Raw genomic sequence first — 19,844 nt, 5'->3', positions numbered from 1 at the left:
ATGTTAAGTTGTATAAATTGTGCTTTCCATGAACAAATTAAGGGCCTTTCTGATCTAAATGATTATATTTGTCTTTCTCTGCTTGTCTCTATTTTTCCTTTACACCCGCTGAAGAGTTTCCAACATATGGTTTTAACTGTGAATTTGGCTGGGGTTCTCATAAGACATTCTGTCACTGGGAACATGACAATCACGTGCAACTCAAATGGAGTGTGCTGACCAGCAAAACGGGACCGATCCAGGATCACACAGGTACTGGAGAGTTCACTGTGGACTCATTTCTTTGAATTAAGGGTTACTGTGGAGAGTTTTGGGGTCTGTTAATCTAGGAGCACAGAAAATACTGCAGAGCGTTCACTTATGCTTTTATTTCCTGGAATTAACAAGATCTCTTTCCCTAATAGAGATACAATTTCCCTAACATTAACATTTCAGCAGTAGTATCAGAAAATGCTGGTTAAATTTGGCAACTGATTGACCTCCTGAAAAACAACAAACTGGGCATCGTGTGAATTAGTACCTTTTTAATACTTGATGGAAAATTTCAACATATTTAAAAGTATAAAAGAAATAGTAACATAAACTCTAAATGTACACAATCCAACTTCAAAAATCATCAAATCATAGGAATCTTACTTTATCTCTATTATTCCTGACTCTGGACTATTTTAAACCAAGTCCAGACATATATTTGCCCTCTTGTGTATTTACACAGCTGAACAAACAATAAATGAGCTTTATGCTTGCTCTCTCTGGACCCTTGAAATGGAAGTGGATCAAAGTGGGGTGGGGTTCTTATTCTTTTGGGGAAGATTTTAAATCTGAGCAGGTAGAAACCACATCAAACCCCTGGTCACAAGCTACCCCACCTCCTGTCTTACTTTCCTTCTAACATTAATTGGTTGGAGGAGGAAGGGAACTGACAGCCACCCCACTGAGCTTTTCTATCTACCACCACCTTGTTTCCTTCGTAGTAATTTCATCACCCATCTTGATGTATGGTATAAAGAGCCAACAGTGTCCTACAAAAAACACACATACACACACTCACAAGGAACACCCAATGCACAAACATGTACCATACTCCAATGCGTATAGGCCTGCTTACTCAGTAGTGGCTTCCCAAAGAGTCTCCAGAAGGGCATTTGCTATTGCTGAGAAATCTCTTTAAGCAAAGTTTCCCCCAAGCTGGTGCTTGGGCAAGTAGGTCAGTGGGCTGATGGATGGGCAGAGGGTACTTCATGCCTTTCCCATTTTGTTGTTCACTTTCCCCCACCCTGCCCCGTGAATGTAATGATTAAGTAAGTTGAATAGTCCTCCTTCCACCACAGCTAGCTCTTTGCCTAATGAGAATGACAAGGAAATTGGATAAAATTGGACTCCTTCAATTCTGAAATACTTTCAATTGAATCTTAAGACAAGCAGTTTTAGAAAACTTAAACTACTTTGACTGTACATATAAATGGCATCAAATTAACCAAATGCAATTAGCTGGAATGAAGGCAGTAATGGTGGGAAAATTGATGCAAAGTAGAGCAAAATGGCTCAGTAGGATCTGACATTCAAAGGTTAAAAACAATGTTAGCTAGAGACAAAAGCTAAAAGGCTTGCAGAAGTAAAGCACTAATTGAGAAAATGAAGACAGAGTTCCTGACTTAGAACTGTGATAAAACCCCTGAATGGAAAAATATCAGTATTTTATGTGTTGAGCATCAGAACAGGAGGGCTTGTCTTAGATTAACAGCTGAGAAGTGTGGTTTCTTGAGAAGAATCTGTGCTTTTTGTTCTCTCAGACACCCTGATTTACTTGGCTTGGTGCCATGCCTGTCCTGACTAGCCTCCACAGCACTAGAAACAATCATTTGCAGAGAGTGATGGGTGAGCCTTATACCTGAAAGGCAGGGGCTTGCTCATGTGAGAAAATGTAGATGAAGGAGCCCTGCACAGCACACACGCACACAGACTGACAGACACAGGACGGGGAACTTTGCAAATCAGACATGGAGATTGTTTCTGAATCAACACTGTCTAGTTACAGTCTCCTTTTACTGCTCGCTTTTGAAGTTAGTTAAACGAATCTGACCTCTAAGAATGAAGCTATACATCTCCTCATAGAGGATTCCTGAAGCCCAGCATCTTTACCTGGTTCATTGAACACATGGTATTTGTACAGACCTGTTGCTACATGGCAAACGCTGCGTTGAGCATTTGAGATACACATCTAAGGGAGGGTGGCCCTGCCCTTGAAGAGCTCACAGTCTGCTAGGGGAGGAAAACAATCGCAGTGCAGAGGAATGAGGAATGAGGATGCCTTATGCCTAAGGAGATCATGATGGTGAAAGATAAGATAGGAGGGGTCAGAGAAAGCAGGCCTGTCCCACAGACAGTGTAAGCGTGGCTTGAATAAGGAATGATATGTACAGAGAGATGGAGGGGTGGGGTCTGTTTCAGTGAATTGCCAGTGGTGTGCTTCGGACAGATTCCCATGTGAAGTGGTTAGATATGGGGCTGGGCTAAAGACAGTGAGGAGCCAGGGAGGCATTTTAAACCGAAAAGTGACATGAGCAAAATTTTCAAAGTCCACAATGGCAGCCAGGCCAAGGTCGGGCAGATTGCTCAGCCTTCCTCCTTCTGTCCCTGACAGGTTTTCTCCTTCTGTCTTCTGCCTATTCTAGAAATTGCCCAGATCAACTCCATGGAATCAATAAATGTCTTTCCTCTCTGCAGATTTCTAACTTCAGGTTTTTTTCAGAAGCCTGGGGGACAAAAGGGGTGAAGCAAGATGGGTGTGTTGTCTACCTGTTTGCTGTCCATCTTGGTGGACTGATCCACTATTCATCTCAGTGAAATGGCACTGTCTCCCAGACAGGCACTGCCACTTGGTAATTTAGTCGGATAAGAGAAACCCCAGGAGTGACTTAGTCAGCTGGTCACGGGGGACGCTCACAAGCACTGAGAGCATAAACATAATCCTAGAGCTGTGGTTTTTATCTGCTCCCTCCTTTTATTATTCCACCCATGGGTTTCATTAACATGCTCCTTCCAGTGCAATCTCAGATAAGCCCCCAAGTAAAGGAGGAAAGCTGCCCTTACTCACTTCCCCGGACACTGTTGACACAGGCAAGCAGATACAAGAATCAGTGCACACGTGTACAGTAAAAATTACCTCACAAATGCACAAGCCTCTGGGACAGCAAACAAAATACGCTGCTGCCCACTGAGGCCCGAGCATCAGATTCACACATACATCAGGTGAGGCATAAAGGAGACGATTTCTATTTGCAGAGCAAACAAACAGTGAAACATGACTTATGTGTTTAGACCAGATGGTGGCAAAAGGAAATGTTCCCACTGAGGGTAATTAAAAGCAAAGCCTAGAGTAAGTCCTCGGCAGCTCCCCAAGTGTCTATGTTGCCAAGATGTCACATTCTAATAAAGCCTTGAAAATGCAACCTTTCCTCTCCTTGAACCAGAAGTCTGTATCACACAGGAGCCTGGATCACAGTTGAGACTCAAGCTCTTGTGGTTATTTCAGGAATTTATAAGCCATTAAAATAAACAAGGGAAAAATAATCTGAATTTGGGGGGAAATCACGAGATTATTTGGGGAAAATGCAGTTTTCTTATTATCAAGCAGTTATAGTGACCAAAGTATATGCAAATTGTCCCTTCAACCCGGAGTTCAACTGGGAGTTCTACCAGGAGGCGGGGCCGGCCGTCGGCCAACTGCCCATGGCCCCTCCCCTTGGCCAGCCCTGCCCCAGCCAGCAGAGGCAGCAGGCAGCAGGCAGCTGGGGAAAGGGGAGCTCCAGCTCCTGGCTCACAGCTCACAGCCAGCAGCTGCTAGGGACCCCACCCATGCATGAATTTTGTTCACTTGGCCTCTAGTGATAAATAAGAATACATCTAAATTATTCCATTTAATGTTTGTGTTTACACAGGTGCTGCTGAAGCAATCTTAAAGTTGCACAAAAATAGATCAGCCCTGTGCTTTCAGTCTGCTTGCAATGGTGCAGAGGTGCCCTGAGTCACAGCCTGTGCCCCTGTGCCAATGCATCCCTAATGAGCAGCGTCTAAATGCTGCTTTCAGCCTTCCCCCAATCATATGTCCATTTATAGCAGCTCAGAGCTGAACCCTGGGTGCCCAACAACTGCACTCCATTCCCTTTCCACTGCAAAGCAGGTTTGGGTTTTTGGTGCTCAGCTCAGGAGAGAAGGGTGTGAGTGATGAAAGTTGAAAAAAAGAGACAAAGGAATTATAAATTTGGACACTCTCTCTAACACAGTTTTCTGTCATGGCAGGAGATGGCAACTTCATCTACTCCCAAGCTGACGAAAATCAGAAAGGCAAAGTGGCTCGTCTGGTGAGCCCTGTGGTTTATTCCCAGAACTCAGCCCACTGTATGACCTTCTGGTATCACATGTCTGGTTCCCATGTGGGCACACTAAGGGTCAAGCTGCGCTACCAGAAACCAGAAGAGTATGACCAGCTGGTCTGGAGGGCCATTGGACACCAAGGAGACCACTGGCAGGAGGGGCGGGTCCTGCTCTACAAGTCTCTGAAACTTTACCAGGTAAGTTTCCCTCGGTGGGGAGGGCAGCTGCTTCAGGGACATGAGGTTAATATTTTGAAGGTTGCCGAAACCGGTTTGGCTCAGTGGATAGAGTGTCGGCCTGCGGACTGAAGGGTCCCGGGTTCGATTCCGGTCAGGGGCATGTGCCTGGGTTGCGGGCACATCCCCAGTGGGAGATGTGCGGGAGGCGGCTGGTCGATGTTTCTAGCTCTCTATCTCTCTCCCTTCCTCTCTGTAAAAAATCAATAAAATATATTTTAAAAAAAAAATATTTTGAAGGTTATCAAATGAGATGTTGGAATCATTCCAAAAATTATTTCAGGGGTTCCCTGAACTTGAGATATTGCTGCAGTAATGATCATCTCAGTAACATATTTCAGACTCCTACATTACAGGAATAGAACTAATTATCTGATAAAGGAGCAAAAATGTTACTTTATAATGGGGCTGTAACAATGAACATTCCTTTTATTTCCTGCCTTTTTCAGTTTTAAGTTTTGTATTATAAAAAGAGTGTGAGGAGTTTAATGCCATCACCCGGCAGTTAATATGAATTGATGAGCAAAGCATGTGCTTATGGGAAATCTCATGAATTTTATTTATGTGCTATAGCTTAAGCTGAACAAGCATTTGTAAACACTGCTGTTTAAGACTGAATATTTAAATACTGTGAAAATAATCTCGTTTTGTTAGGTGATTTTTGAGGGTGAAATTGGCAAAGGAAACCTTGGTGGGATTGCAGTGGATGACATTAGTATTAATAACCACATTTCACAAGAGGATTGTGCAAGTAAGTACAAGTTCTATAGAAATCAAGGGTAGGATTCTTGGCATGAGATGGTCTTTGTCTTATTCATCTAGACCTGGAATTTCACTGTGGGCTATGAGAATATCATGTGAAATGAATAATGTGGTACAACAGGGCAAATATCAGAATAGTTTTCCTTTAGTTACCCTATTACCTCTCCTTCGTTTTTAGAATGTCTGGTTGGTACCTATAAAGCTATATATGTAATGATGTGGATTCCAAAGATCATAATAAAGAAAAAAATTCTCAATTTACAGGCTATATATGTGCCATGCCAAAACACTTTGGTGAAAAGTAGAAAACTCAGACACCTGGATTATTCTAAATATTTGGATGTATAAACAAAACAGCAGGTCTTTGAAAATGTTGATCACAGTGAATTTAAGATTACATTGTTAATGAATCATAGAAGACATATTCTTTTTTTTATTACAGATAAGTAGATATTTCTGACTCTTAAAATATTTTAAATGATTCAAAAGAATATATTACATTTAGAAACTTTGCCTAGTATTTCAGAGTTTATGTTTTTTATGGTCTGGTATGTATATATATATATATATATATATGATAAAAATTTGACAGAAAACTAATTCATATCCCCTGGTTCTTAATATAGAATTATAAATAGCATCACCAATGGCAATGTAATAGCACAGTAATTAGTATTAAGCTCCATTTGCTACACTTAAACTTTTGTTATATATTATTACACTAGAGGCCCGGTGCACAAAAATTTGTGCACTGGTGAGGGGGGAGGGGGTCCCCCAGCCCGGCCTGTGCCCTCTCGCAGTCTGGGACCACTCGGGAGATAACAACCTGCTGGCTTAGGCCTGCTCCCGGGTGGCAGAGGGCAGGCCCAATCCCTAGGTGCAGCACCTGGTCAGGCTCAGAGCAGGGCCGGTTGGGGAGTTGGGGTGCCGCCCCATCATGCACAGAGCAGGGCGGATCGGGAGGTTGCGATGTCACCCTTAGTCACTCTCAGGGTAGGGCCGATTGGGGGGTTGGGGCGCTGCCCCCTGTCACTCACAGAGCAGGGCCCATCAGGGGGGTTGGGGCTCCGCACCCTGTCACAAACAGAGCAGGGTCAATCAGGGGGTTGGGGAGCTCCCCCCTGTCATGCACAGAGCAGGGCCAATCAGGGGGTTGAGGAGCTCCCCCCTGTCACTCACAAAGTAGGGCTGATAGGGGAGTTGGGGCACCGCCCGCTGTCATACACAGAGCAGGGCGGATCAGGGGGTTGGGGTGCTGCACCCTGTCACACTCAGGGCAGGGCCAATAGGGAGGTTATGGTTTTACCCTGTCACACACAGAGAAAGGCCCGTGGAGAGGGGTTGGGGCGCCACCCTCTATCACCCACAGAGCAGGGCAGATCAGGGGGTTGGTGTGCTGCACCCTGTCAAACACAGAACCGCAGGGCAATCAGGGGATTGGGGAGCTCCCCCCTATCAGGCACAGAGCAGGACTGATCAGGGGGTTTGGGCACTGCCCCCTGTCACGCTGATCCCGGTGCTGGGAGCCTCGCTGCTCTGCTGATCTCGGTGCTGGGAGGCATATTACCCTTTTACTATATAGGATAGAGGCCTGGTGCATGGTTAGGGGCTGGCTGGTTTGCCCTGAAGGGTGTCCTGGATCAGGGTGGGGGTCCCCACTGGGGTGCCTGGCCAGTCTGTGTGAAGGGCTGAGGGCAGTTTTCCGGAAGCGGGTGACTGAAGCTCCCAACCGCTCCTTTTTTTCTTTTCTATTTTTTATCCTGGCCCAGCTTTAGCTCTGAGGCCTCGCTGCTGAAAACATCGATACAATGTTGTGGTCCAGCTGGCTTTCCATCTGGCTGGTTTCTGGGGTTTTGTTTAGCTTCTTATTTGCAACATAGTTGCTTAGAGTTGCAGGTGAGAGGCCGGCAAGTCCACCGGGGAACGTTGGAATCCGCAGTCACTGGAGCAAGCAAGCCTCCCTGCTTGCTTCAGTGCATGGCTGCCGGCCGCCATCTTGGCTGACAGTTAATTTGCATAAGGATATGCTGATTAGCCAATGGGAAGGGTAGCAGTCGTATGCTAATTACCATGTTTCTCTTTTATTAGTGTAGATAATATGATGTTAATTCCATTCCAACAAAATGGAATGACCTTATTGAGTGAACTTAAGACAAAGGAGGCCTTTTGGGATTTTGGTCACTTCAGCAATTTACAAAGTTTTCATTATATAATATATTGAATATACATAATGCCTAAAGTGTCAGTGATTTGACAGGGTCGGTTGAAAACATTAGGGGAAATTTTTTTTAAAAAGCAGTGAATAAAATCCAAAAGAAACCCGTTGAACCATGAGTGTGTGTGTAAGTGCATGTGTGTGAGTGTGTATGTTTGTGTAAAGTTTATGTACTTTGTGTGATTGTATTTTGTTGGCAATTCAAATATCTCTTTTAATTTTGTTTGACTTGCCAGGACCAGCAGACCTGGATACAAAGAACCCAGAAAATAAAATTGATGAAACAGGTAAATGTGTCTTCTTGACCAATTTTTAAAATAGTTTTCTATGGATTTCATTATATTTATAGAGAAACTTTCTATCACAATCCAATCTAAGCTGCTCCAAAATCTTGAGGAGCCTCTGTGACAGTCTGGCTTGTGTAAGTGGTTGAGCTGTGGGGAAGGATATCAGCCATGGCCTTTCCTCTCTGAGCTGGAAGAGGACTTAGAGAACCAGTCTCATTTGATAACAATGGAAATAGAAAACTAGTGAGGATTGTGATATACCCAAAACCTACAGTGATCTTCATACTGTAATTTGAAACCAACCCAAATACTTGGGCCTGGTTGATATCCAGATATAATCTATAAAGGGCTGGAGCCCAGTGTCTGCAGCAATCTGTTCAGTTTGGTCCATATGCTCCCATCCTTATCTACTGAAACCCTAGTTTTGTGACAATGAGGATAAGGATTTATTGAGGAGCTACAATGCCCCAAGCACTTTACTTATTGCATAGATTATCTCTTTACTCCTCACAGCTACCCTCTTCCTCTGAGGTATATTAATCCCATTTTTCAGATGAGGAGACTGAAATTCAGGGCAGTGACCTGCCTTAAGTAGCATTGCTATTTAGGTGGTAGCCTCTGACTTGAGATTGATTAACTTGAAAATGTGTTTTCTTTGAACACTGGTTGGTGATCCAATTTAAGACATTTGATCAGAGTTAGGCCTTGCCTGGTGTTATTTTATTTCTATAAGCTTCTACACCTCAGCCAGCAGTTGTGAGTCATTGAACACTTGTCCCAGGCCTGCCCATCTGCATCTGCATCTGTTGCTATTAGCAATGTAGTCCTACCACAGCCAGACTTGAACTTGACCAAGATATATGGCTCATTTAGCTTAGCTACATCTCCTGTTCTGAGATGTAAACATTTCTAAAGGTTGTTTCAAACCAATGTTTTGCCATGGGATGTTTTCCCCTGTTTAGGGACTTGCATCTCACATGTTTAGTTTTCTTTGATTGGGATCTTTGTTGATCCAAACACCACTAAGTAAACACCCTGCATGTTGCACATTAGCATTTTAGTCTCATTTCTAGTACCAGGTAATTAGGCTCAAAGTTCCCATGTTCATAATCTCTCATGTTTTGCTTTAGAGAAAACATTTCTCCAGGGACTGAACTGTAGGGCAGTATGACTTTCTCTAGGGAAACCTCCAGGGCTGCAAAGATGCTGATTATTAAACAGTTTCTATTTAGCACAGCACAGACACAGTCTCTAGATAACAGCCATGGCCCGTTTCTTTTTTTAAATAAATCTTTATTGTTCATATTATTACAGTTGTTCCTCTTTTTTCCCCTCATAGCTCCCCTCCACCCGGTTCCCACCCCACCTTCTGCCCTTACCCCCCCTCACTGTCCTCCTCCATAGGTATACAATTTTTGTCCAGTCTCTTCCCTCACCCCCCACACCACTTTCCCCCCAGGAATTGTCAGTCCACTCCATTTCTATGCCCCTGATACTATTATATTTACCAGTTTATTCTGTTCATCAGATTTTTTATTCACTCGATTTTTAGATACACTTGTTGATATGTATTTGTTGTTCATAATTTGTATCTTTACCTTTTTCTTCTTCTTCCTCTTCTTAAAGAATACCTTTCAGCATTTCATATAATACTGGTTTGGTGGTGATGAACTCCTTTAGCTTTTTCTTATCTGTGAAGCTCTTTATCTGACTTTTAATTCTGATTGATAGCTTTGCTGGGTAAAGTAATCTTGGTCGTAGGTTCTTGCTATTCATCACTTTGAATATTTCTTGCCACTCCCTTCTGGCCAGCATAGTTTCTGTTGAGAAATCAGCTGACAGTCGTATGGGTACTCCCTTGTAGGTAACTGACTGTTTTTCTCTTGCTGCTTTTAAGATTCTCTCTTTGTCTTTTGCTCTTGGCATTTTAATTATGATGTGTCTTGGTGTGGTCCTCTTTGGATTCCTTTTGTTTGGGGTTCTCTGCGCTTCCTGGACTTGTAAGTCTATTTCTTTCACCAGGTAGGGGAAGTTTTCTGTCATTATTTCTTCAAATAGGTTTTCAATATCTTGGTCTCTCTCTTCTTCTGGCATCCCCATAATTCAGATGTTGGTACGCTTGAAGTTGACCCAGAGGCTCCTTACACTATCTTCATATTTTTGTATTCTTTTTGCTTTTTGCTTTTCCAGTTGGGTGTTTTTTGCTTGTTCATATTTCAAATCTTTGACTTGATTCTTGCGATCCTCTAGTCTGCTGTTGGATCTCTGTATATTATTCTTTATTTCAGTCAGTGTATGCTTAATTTCTGATTGGCCCTTTTTCATATCCTCGAGGGTCTCATTAAATTTATTGGCAGTTTCTAGAAAATTCTTGAAAAACCTTATAACTGTGGTTTTGAACTCTATATCCAGTAGTTTGCTTTCCTCCATTTCTGTCACTTGTGACCTGTTTCTTTGTCTCCACATTTTTTATGCTTCCCTGTGTTGATAGAGTGGCTTTGTGTGCTAGGTGTCCTATAGGGCCCAGTGGCTCAGCCTCCCCAATTACCTGAGGTGGACACTCTTGGTGCACTCCTTTGTGGGCTGTGTGCACAATCTTATTGTAGTTAAGCCTTGATTATTGTTGGTATCACTGGAAAGAATTGACCTCCAGGTCAATTGGCTGTGAGAATCAGCTGTGTCTACAGTGGGAGAACTTCTGTGCTGGAGACACCCTTATGAGGCAAGACTTGCTCCAGTGGGGCTTTGGTGCTCACTGAGTCTGCCCCCTGAGTGTGTCCCTTATGGGTCTGAGGAGTTGTAATCTGGATGGTCCCACTCTGACCATTAGGTGCACTGTCTCTTGGATCTTTAAGGAGGTGCTAATTTAGCCTCTACCTGAGGCTACCCAGCAGGAGCTATGGAGAGATCTGCAGATTCCTCTTCTTTGTTTGGGGTTTGGAGGTGCCCAGAAGAGGCCCAGCTCTGCACTTTACTTCTGCACCTTCTCTGAGTCTCAGTGTGCTTTTCTCTTTCCTTCTAGTTGTAGAATTTCCACTCAGCCAGCCTTCCTGTGGTTCTGGATGATGTCCGTTTTGTCTTTTAGTTGTAATTTTGAAGTGGTTGTGCGAGGCAGCAATTTCAGGTGTTTACCTATGCCACCATCTTGGTTTCTCCGCCCATGGCCCATTTTTAATTTCAACAGAAAGCATTCCCTTGTTCTGAACGATCTCTTTTTCTTAAGAGAAGTCACTGTAGACTTGGGAGAAAGTTGCCTGAAGTGAAGATCTTCATGTGGGAGAACAAACACTTGTATAAACCGTTCCAGGCACTGGACACAGCACCCCATGAAAGGGAAGATTGGGAGGTTTCCTGATTTCTGGGTGGGCATCAGGCAAATACACAGGGAAAGGTTAAATCTTCTGCCAGACAAATGTGTGACTCATTTGCAAAGCTTAATGACTAATCTGGCCAAGGACTAAAATGACAGATTACAATCTAGCACATATGGTGGGTTGCATGAAATCTGAATTAGATTATAACATAAACCCACTATTTACCCAGAACTGGTTGTTTCCATGTGCTAGGCTAGCTGACCGAGTCCCAGCTCCCTCACTTTCCACACCTCCATTCCCAACAATGAGTCAAACACAAACCTGGCTGTTTCCCAGCATTGAGGGAGCCAAACCCCACTTCAGAGAGCTCCCACAGGCTCTGGGGAGAGCACAGGCAAAATAGGCATGTGATTTTCTCCTTTTTCTGTCCTTTTCTCTATTTTTCTGCCTACTTCCATCTGATACATTGGCAGGTCTCATAGATTTTTGTTTTCTTCCCTAGGGAGCACCCCAGGATATGAGGGCCTGGGAGAAGGTGATGAGAACATCTCCAAGAAGCCGGGCAATGTGCTGAAGACCTTGGACCCCATCCTAATCACCATCATAGCCATGAGCGCCCTGGGTGTCCTCCTGGGTGCTGTCTGTGGGGTCGTGCTGTACTGTGCTTGTTGGCATAATGGGATGTCAGAAAGAAACTTATCTGCCCTGGAGAACTATAACTTCGAACTTGTGGATGGTGTGAAGTTGAAAAAAGACAAACTGAACACACAGAGTACTTATTCAGAGGCATGAAGGCAGACAGATGAAAATACAGTTGGAGAATTGAGGTGAAGGACATAACTTGAGTGTATTGATCTTTCACTGTACAGGCTGGGAAATGCGTCGATGACGCTGAGCCAGGCTTTTCTCAGGAGTTTCAATGAGTATGGCCGACAGACATGAACAAGTTAGCTGTATTAACAATCGGAATCATGTACAGTCAGCTTTTTTCTGTTGGTTTAATTTGAATAATCAAACGCTGGTGTTGAGACCAAGTATGATTGACTTAATGATTCATTTTGATTCCCCTTCCCCCTCTCTCCTCTTCTTTTTATGGATACTTTTCTGAAACTGTGCAAAATCCAAGATACTGGTGCCAAGTGTATTCCCTGGGGCCCTTTTGATGGACATGCTACCTGTAGCCCATGCCCACAGTATATTAGAATATCTGCATTTCAGTGGACTCCTGAAGCTGTACCTGTGTATAATCGCCCACATTGTGCATAGGCAAAGAAGGATTAGGGTTTTACTTTAAAGTACTGTAGCTTCAGTACCAGTATAGTATGTGAACTCTGTTTATGAAGCAATATCGTCAAATTTCCTTGATGTTTCCAGTGTTGTACTAAACCTCGTGCTTGTGAACTCCATACAGAAAACTGCCATCACCAGACACTGCTAGCAACTGGGCGTGCTGCTGACAGCCACAAGGGAAATCCACGGCACTGGCTAGTCCATGTCCTCTCAAGTGCCTTTTTGTTTGTACTGGTTCACATTATGTTCTATTACGACCTGCTCTGTTTTTGGTGGTGAAAGCCCAACTTGAATCAAACCCTGGTGACCCACTGACTAAAAAGAAAGTATATTTTAGTGTAAGATGTCAGCCCTTTTCTCCACCCCTCCCCCATTTCCACCCCCCATCCCCTCCCCCAGAAAGCAAGGGCTGGGAAGATTTGGCAACGTGGCTTAATTCTTCTGTTTTTTCTGCAGTTCAATTTTGTGTCTCTTGATCCTTTTGTATAAAGCTGCAATATTCTCTCCTATCGTTCTTTCATATGGAATGTATTTTCAAATGTAAACTCTTTCTCTCCTATCTCTCTGTCTTTTCTCTCTTAAATTTAAGCATTTGCCATTGTCCAGAAAAGAAACTTGCAGCTTTAACCTGCTGGTAATGGCAAAGAATTTTACTAGAATTTATGCTTAAAAAATAAGTAAGTAAATAAGTAAGTAAATAAATAAATAAGGAAAATTCCTAACTCTGTCCTCCAAAGTCTAACTTTGGTTTTCTTGTTAACTGGTTAAAGTGACAGTATCTTTTTTCCTTAAGCCATTTGTCTATTCCAATCAAAATAATCTTTGATAGAAATGTTTGCATTTAATAGAAATAATGATAAATTGAGAGAAGAAATTATATTAATTGGTTTTCAAGTGAGACCCAAAGGAAGGACTGGATACAATTCTTCAACTATCCAAAACCATGATGTTTTTACATCCAAATATGCAAAACTTATCCATGAAAACCTTCCTTTTTGAGTATTGGATAAGACAAGGAAAGTGAAGAAAGAACAGTTAATTTAAGAAAGTGTCTAGAAATCCTGATACCTGGTGGTGAAGTATTTTCAGATAAGAAGGGGGATAAAAAATGAATAAAGTCAAAACAACTGTTTTTAAAAATCCCTTCAGCAGTAACCCAGAGAAAACAGAGACTTGAATGAATGCTTTAAAAACTTTCAATTGCTCACAAAGAAAAAGCCTGCCTTCGGACTGGTAAGACCTAAGCTTCTAACAGCTCAAAGAAGCAAATATCTTATCAAGCAGCATATGAATTAATCCAAAGAAGCTTTGGTTGTTTTCACTCTATTTGTGGTCATGGCTCATTGTACATAGAACTTTGAGACCTTCCTCCCTTTCTGCATTGCTACAGGGCTCACTCAGAAATATTTGTGGGAATCACATTTGTATCATGGAGGAGACAGTCCATTCATCTTGGCTTAATTGGATTGAAAATGCATTTTGTTTCCAGGAAAGTATTGATCACTATGAAAGAAGAATAGATTTTTGTCCCCAGAGGCATTCATTCAGTTGTTTTAATCATACCAGGACAAAAGCACTAAGACTTAATTTTTTTTAAGGCAATGAATTTAAAGTTGTCCTCAGCCAAGGAAAAATGATACTGAGACTTTAAATTTTAAAGTATCTTGCACTGATAAATATATTTAAAAATATATGTTTATAGAGTTATTAATTTGTAAAGTCAGTGTTACAAAATGTCCAGTTTATATTGTTTTAGGTTGTTTCGTAATTTTTAAAGGTGTAAAATAACATATTTTTTCTTTATTGAAATCTATAAAACCTCCTGTAGTAAAATGTTTTCATTTTACTGGTATATTACTGCTTCGTGTTTTGTACCATCATAAAATTTTGTGCAAGTTTTTTTTACAGAAATTTTTATTTTCTATGACAGTATGACACTTGTAAAAATTGTTGTTTCAAAATGAACAGCGAAGCCTTAACTTTAACTGACATTTGTATTCTCAGACACTGAGTGGTAAAAAACTGCATAGAACTGAAATGTAACTTAAATTCCAAACTATGACTACTACATTCCAAAGAAACAGTTGAATTAAACATTTTCATAAAATATCTCAAACCTGATGGCTTTTATTATATTAGCTTTGCTATTGTTAAAGAAATTGGTATTATTCCAGCAACAAATAACTTTCAACGTGGTTTTTTTTTTTTAAGTTCTCTTTTAAAAATAATATCCTAATAAGGAAAAAAGATTAAGAAGATATTTCCTGAAGGTAGAATACTAATCCAACTTGGACACTTATCAAGATAATGAATAGTGAATTTGGCTTTATAAGTGAAAAATTTTCAACCCCAAATCTTGTGTCAAATGTCTATATTCCATTTGGCAAAGTACTTTTAAGTTTTTTTATAATGAAATTCACAAATACTTATTGGCAAGTGTTGATCTTGTAGAAAACAGCTAATAAATATGATGGTCTTTATGCATGCACCAAGCTAAATTTAGATGCTTTAGGGCAAAGTTGAGCATGGCATTACTACTGGCTGTTTGGTAATTCTTTGGAAAAATTCTATTCCATCTGGGAACAAAATAATAGTAGTAATACTAATAATAGCAGCCAAAAAGTAAAATTATTGCTGAATAGGACCCTGTAGAAAACTTGTTACAATATTGGCTTACCCTAATCCTTGTTATTCAGGGACAAATAATTATTTATTTATCTTCCTCTGGTTTAGGAAAACTTACTTCTGAGAGCATAGGAACTCCATGAGGGATGGGCTGCTCTGTACCGCTCTTGCTAGTGAATCCACATTTCTGCTTTTTTCTAGATGTTTATACCTTTTACCCCTAACAACAATAGGGCATTTTCTCTATTGAATGGAATTTTAGATCTCTCTGCTTAGAGAAGAGTCAGAGATGGAACTTAAATTGTATTTATACTTATAGATGTTTCTCCAGAAAACATGATGACTTACTTGCAAGGAATCTATCAGAATTAATCCAGACATACTTTTTGAAAAATGTTTATGGCCATCTATACTAATAAAAGGGTAATATGCTAATTAGACCAGAGATCTTCTGGATGTCCTTCCAGACAAAGCCACAGTGGTGGGGGCTGAGGCAGAGGCAGTTAGGGGAGATCAGGTCAGCAGGGGAGAGCAGTTAGGGGCAATCAGACCACCAGGGGAGGGCAGTTAGGGGGTGATCAGGCTGGCAGGGGAGCAGTTAGGGGCATCAGGCCAGAAGGCAGAGTGGTTAGGGGCAATAAGGCAGGCAAGCAGGCAGGCAGGCAAGCGGTTAGGAGCCAGCAGTCCCGGATCGTGAGAAGGATGTCTGACTGCCGGTTTAGGCCCAATCCCCGTGGGTCCCGGATTGGAGAAGGTGCAGGCCGGGCTGTGGGATACTGACCCGCTTGTGCATGAATTTCATGCACCAGGCCTCTAGTGTATTATTATATCTGTTTCATTGTTTGAGAAGACCTAAAATATAGAAGCTTTTCAACCCTTTCTTATCCCAAATTAATGGCTAAGCTAGGCTTTTCTTAGTGGGTTTAATGAGCTAAATCAATGTATAGTACTTCCCAAAATCAGGAATTAAATGTCATGAGAATTGAAGCATTTAACTTAAAACATGAAAATCATTTATTGTTCCATCTCCTGTTTCCCTGCTAACTTATTAATTGCCACTTGTGCTGAATTGAACTATATTTTTTTGCAAATCAAATGGATTTTGTAACACTCCATAATGTTTCCACTTCCAAATGGTAATTATAGTTGATGTATTGAATTAAAAAGCAGCTTTGTCAAGAATTAGCTCTATCTTCCTAAACTATGTCCACCAAGGGATCTTAAACAGCTTTTGCCTTGGAGGTTGAAAACATGAGTGAAGAGAGCCTCAAATTGAGTAGAACTGAACACCAAGAAGCATGTGAGACCAGGAGGATAACTGATTTTTAATTTTAATATTACAAAGAAACATTGCAAAGTGATACAGACTAGAACACCATGTTATCCCATGCATGTCAATTGTTTGTCAGCAATAAAGATCCTATGAACTTGATACCATCATTTCAGAGAAAAACCTACTTCATGGCACTCTCCTATGGCAATTTCTTTAATTTGAGAACAGCTCTGCGGGGTAACTTTTGTAATTATCCCACTTTATCAATGAGCACTCCAAAGTTTAGAGAGGTTGAGTGAAGAGTTCAGGATGTATCTGGTCTCATGTCCCTCCAACCCTCCTATCACTCCACAGTCCTGCACTATCTTGTGAGATGCTTACATAGGGCCTTGCTAATCAAGAACCAGCAGCAGCAGCACCTGGATGCCTGTTAGAAATGTAGAGTCTTGGGCCAAACTGCAAATCTGCTGAGTAATTTTAGCAATATCCCCAGGTGACCCGTATTCCCATCCATTCAGGTTTGAGAAGCACCTACACAGTCTGCAATTACACTGAACCAGTTGTGCGAGAGTTTGCCTTGCTTCCAATCGTGGTTAAGGGACACTCAGAGGCTGGAAAACATCCCTGCAGGTCTCATAAAGTAATTTTCAGAAGCGTCTGAACACAGTGCAGCCTGGAAAACAGAGTAAAATTAGTAAATTGGAAATCTCACTCAGAAGCACTTTGTGGCCATTCTTCCAGATCACTTGGGAGGGGCCTAAATGTGGGCTTTTCTGAGAAGAGATAGAGCTGAAGAAATATTTTCTCTGGATAAAAATTTTGAAAAGCTACAAAAGCACAGTAAATACTCTGTTACACATCATAGGGCATTCAGGGGAAGAAGGCGAGGGCCAGTTTGTGAACAGATTAAAATCCTGACGGTAAAACTACACAAACCCTATTTAATCCTTCTTTTATGACCTCTAATCTTGTCCCTGATTGTCCTTTTTACAAGTGAGTAACTGTCAGATTATGGAGCTTTATTGTCCAAGAGGACTCCTGAGGGGATTTTTTCTGTACAGAAAGATTGTCTCCACATCTGAATGGCATGGTACCTATTATGATGTAAGAGTTCAATAAATGTCTAACATTCATAGTCAATACCTAATTTTATCACTGACCTGTTAATGGAATTAGATAGTCACTTGCTCTGGCTGCATTAATGGGCATGCTGTCCGGGAAGGTGCAACTGAGTCTCGCCCATGTAAAGCTTGAATGGGATGACTTGTCAGGTCATGGTCCCTTGTGATGCTCCTTTCAATGATTTGGACATCTTCCCCTCTCCATCATTTTTGACAGGAGCTAATTCCACACTCTTCTTCAAATGGCCAACCTAGAATCTCATTATCTTGCAGAAATGTGGTGCTGGCCATGTTGATGCAACCCTGTTGGGAAGCCGTTTCTTGTTTATTGGAGCTATCATTTCTCTAATTTTGTCCAGCTTCTGAAAGTTTTCAATAATAGTGAAATTGCTCCTTGACTTTGAATATATGATCTAAAACAGAGTCAATTATCTTAGTAAGATCTCTTGCAATTCTTCTATTCTTATTCAAACCTTTCATCTAAAAGGACATTATATTTTGGAGTCTTAAAATAATTTTCTTGGCTCAATGCTTAATTTTATATGTACTTCAGTCACCTAAATTCCTATTAGTTGTAAGAGTAAATAGTCTTTCTGTCATCCCTTTAATTTAGTTTCACCTGTTTATTATTAAGTTTGGGTGGTTGCAGAGGTCCTGGGAGTGGCTCCAGTTAGGTCTTTTCCCTGTTCCCTAAGCAAACAGAGTTATGACATCAGATATGTGTGCTTCAACCAGTCAGACAGCACATTATTGAATCTACTCTACATAAACTTCTTAACTCCTTAATGGATTTTCTGAAGAAGTTAAGAAACTGTGTACCATACTTTACTAGATGCTTCAATGAACTCTTAAAACACCTTGTGACTTGAGGTTAAAAATAACTGAAGTTCAGAGAGGCTGAGAAATGAAACTAATATCACACAACAAGGTATTAAGTGGCATTGCCAAGATTCAAACACATATCTGTCTAATATATCCTAAATGCCACTCTGCACTGCCTCTTCAGTGTGAAAGAAAGTCTCCTTGTTACCAAATGTCTACTGTCATAAGAATGCTTTGAAATGCATGGTACTATGGTCTCTCTTTACACTTAGGCCAGATATTAGTCAGTGTAGGCTAGTCCTTGCTGTGGTAAGAAACAAACTCCCAACTATTAGTGACTTATCACATATATTCAATTTACCCAAGCTTGACTGCAGGTTCAGTGGCTCTACAGGACAGCTCTATTCCAAGCAGTGAGTGAAAGATCAGGCTGTTTGCTTCTTGCTGCAATACCAACCACAATGTTTGGCTTCTAGTCTCTGAGCAAAAGATTAGACTCTTGATGCTGCAACCTAGGATTGACACATGGCCCTACCAAATTGTAAGGGCTCTTAGAAAAGTGGAGGAGCACATGCATATTCAATAAGCAGTGGGTATCTCTGCCACAACATGCAAGGGCGAAGCCACACTCCTACTGCTGAAGGTAGATGAGATTATTTACTGTATCTGCCACATAGGGATGTGACATGTCTCTTAGACTAGAAATCAATCATAACTTAGGGAGAGAAATAAGTTAGGGGGAGCAGTCAGTTGAATGAAATAAATGAGATGATATGGCTTCTGCCAAAAATGAGACTCTTGCATGTTGGATTGCTAGGAGGCATCCCCATGTAGACACAGGTCAGGAGAGAAGTGAGGAACCTGGGCTAAGTGGCTATGGAATGATATCAGCCCTTTACATCCAGAGAACAAAGATTTTAGGAGGCAGTATGTGAAAGGAGGCAGACTCTGTGAGTCCTGGGAATAAACCTTTATATTTCTCATATTTTCTCTGTATTTTTATTTGAATTTCCCTTAATATTTAGAATGTAGCCATTTTAGAACTGTTTAGTAATTTTTAAATTCCTCAAGCATCTCAGCTATCCAAATGGGAGACAGCAGAAGGGTGTGTGTTCATATGTGGCTAAGATAAAAGAAAAGAAGGCAAACATTACCCAGAGTCTTATCCATATCCACAGTTCCCATCTCCACTCCTTATTTTATTTTTTCCATAGAGTTTATCATTTTTTAGTATAGCATCTATTTCACTTATTGATTTTGTTATCCATCTACTCTAATAGAATGCAAATTTTATGAGGACAGTGATTTTTTTGTCTGTAGGATCACTGCAGTGTCTGCAGCAGATAGGATAGTTCCTGGCACATGGTAGGTCCTAAATAAATATTTGTGGGTTAAAGAAGCCATGGTGAGCACCCAGAATAGGGGAACCTCAGTGGAAGTGGGAAATGAGGAGACAGAGTTAGGGGTGGGTTTAACCTATCAGAAGATTCTTCTTCTGGAGCAAGAATTTAGAGAGTTAGGA

At 41.3% G+C, this 19,844-nt stretch overlaps 1 protein-coding gene across 4 annotated transcripts in view; it reads left to right on the top strand.

The window, feature by feature from the left end:
* NRP1 (neuropilin 1) overlaps nt 1-14,590 on the top strand; it is a 178,276-nt gene extending 163,686 nt beyond the window's left edge. For 3 of the 4 annotated variants that reach the window (XM_070429205.1, XM_070429194.1, XM_070429213.1), the window contains 5 exons: nt 115-252; nt 4,303-4,574; nt 5,268-5,364; nt 7,827-7,877; nt 11,694-14,590. In XM_070429205.1, the coding sequence (XP_070285306.1) occupies nt 115-252; nt 4,303-4,574; nt 5,268-5,364; nt 7,827-7,877; nt 11,694-11,983 (848 nt within the window). In that variant the 3' untranslated portion in view covers nt 11,984-14,590. Of the gene's footprint in view, nt 1-114; nt 253-4,302; nt 4,575-5,267; nt 5,365-5,639; nt 5,736-7,826; nt 7,878-11,693 lie in introns of those variants that run through there. The other variant, XR_011473161.1, reaches the window with a different exon arrangement.
* Nucleotides 14,591-19,844: the final 5,254 nt, after the last annotated feature.

This window comes from Myotis yumanensis, unplaced genomic scaffold (assembly GCF_028538775.1).
Source record: "Myotis yumanensis isolate MYYU_CA2020_CCGP unplaced genomic scaffold, mMyoYum1.0.hap1 SCAF_1, whole genome shotgun sequence".
Lineage (NCBI taxonomy): Eukaryota > Metazoa > Chordata > Mammalia > Chiroptera > Vespertilionidae > Myotis > Myotis yumanensis.
Note: the sequence above shows the minus strand (reverse complement) of the source record. Positions and strands in the feature narration are given on the sequence as shown.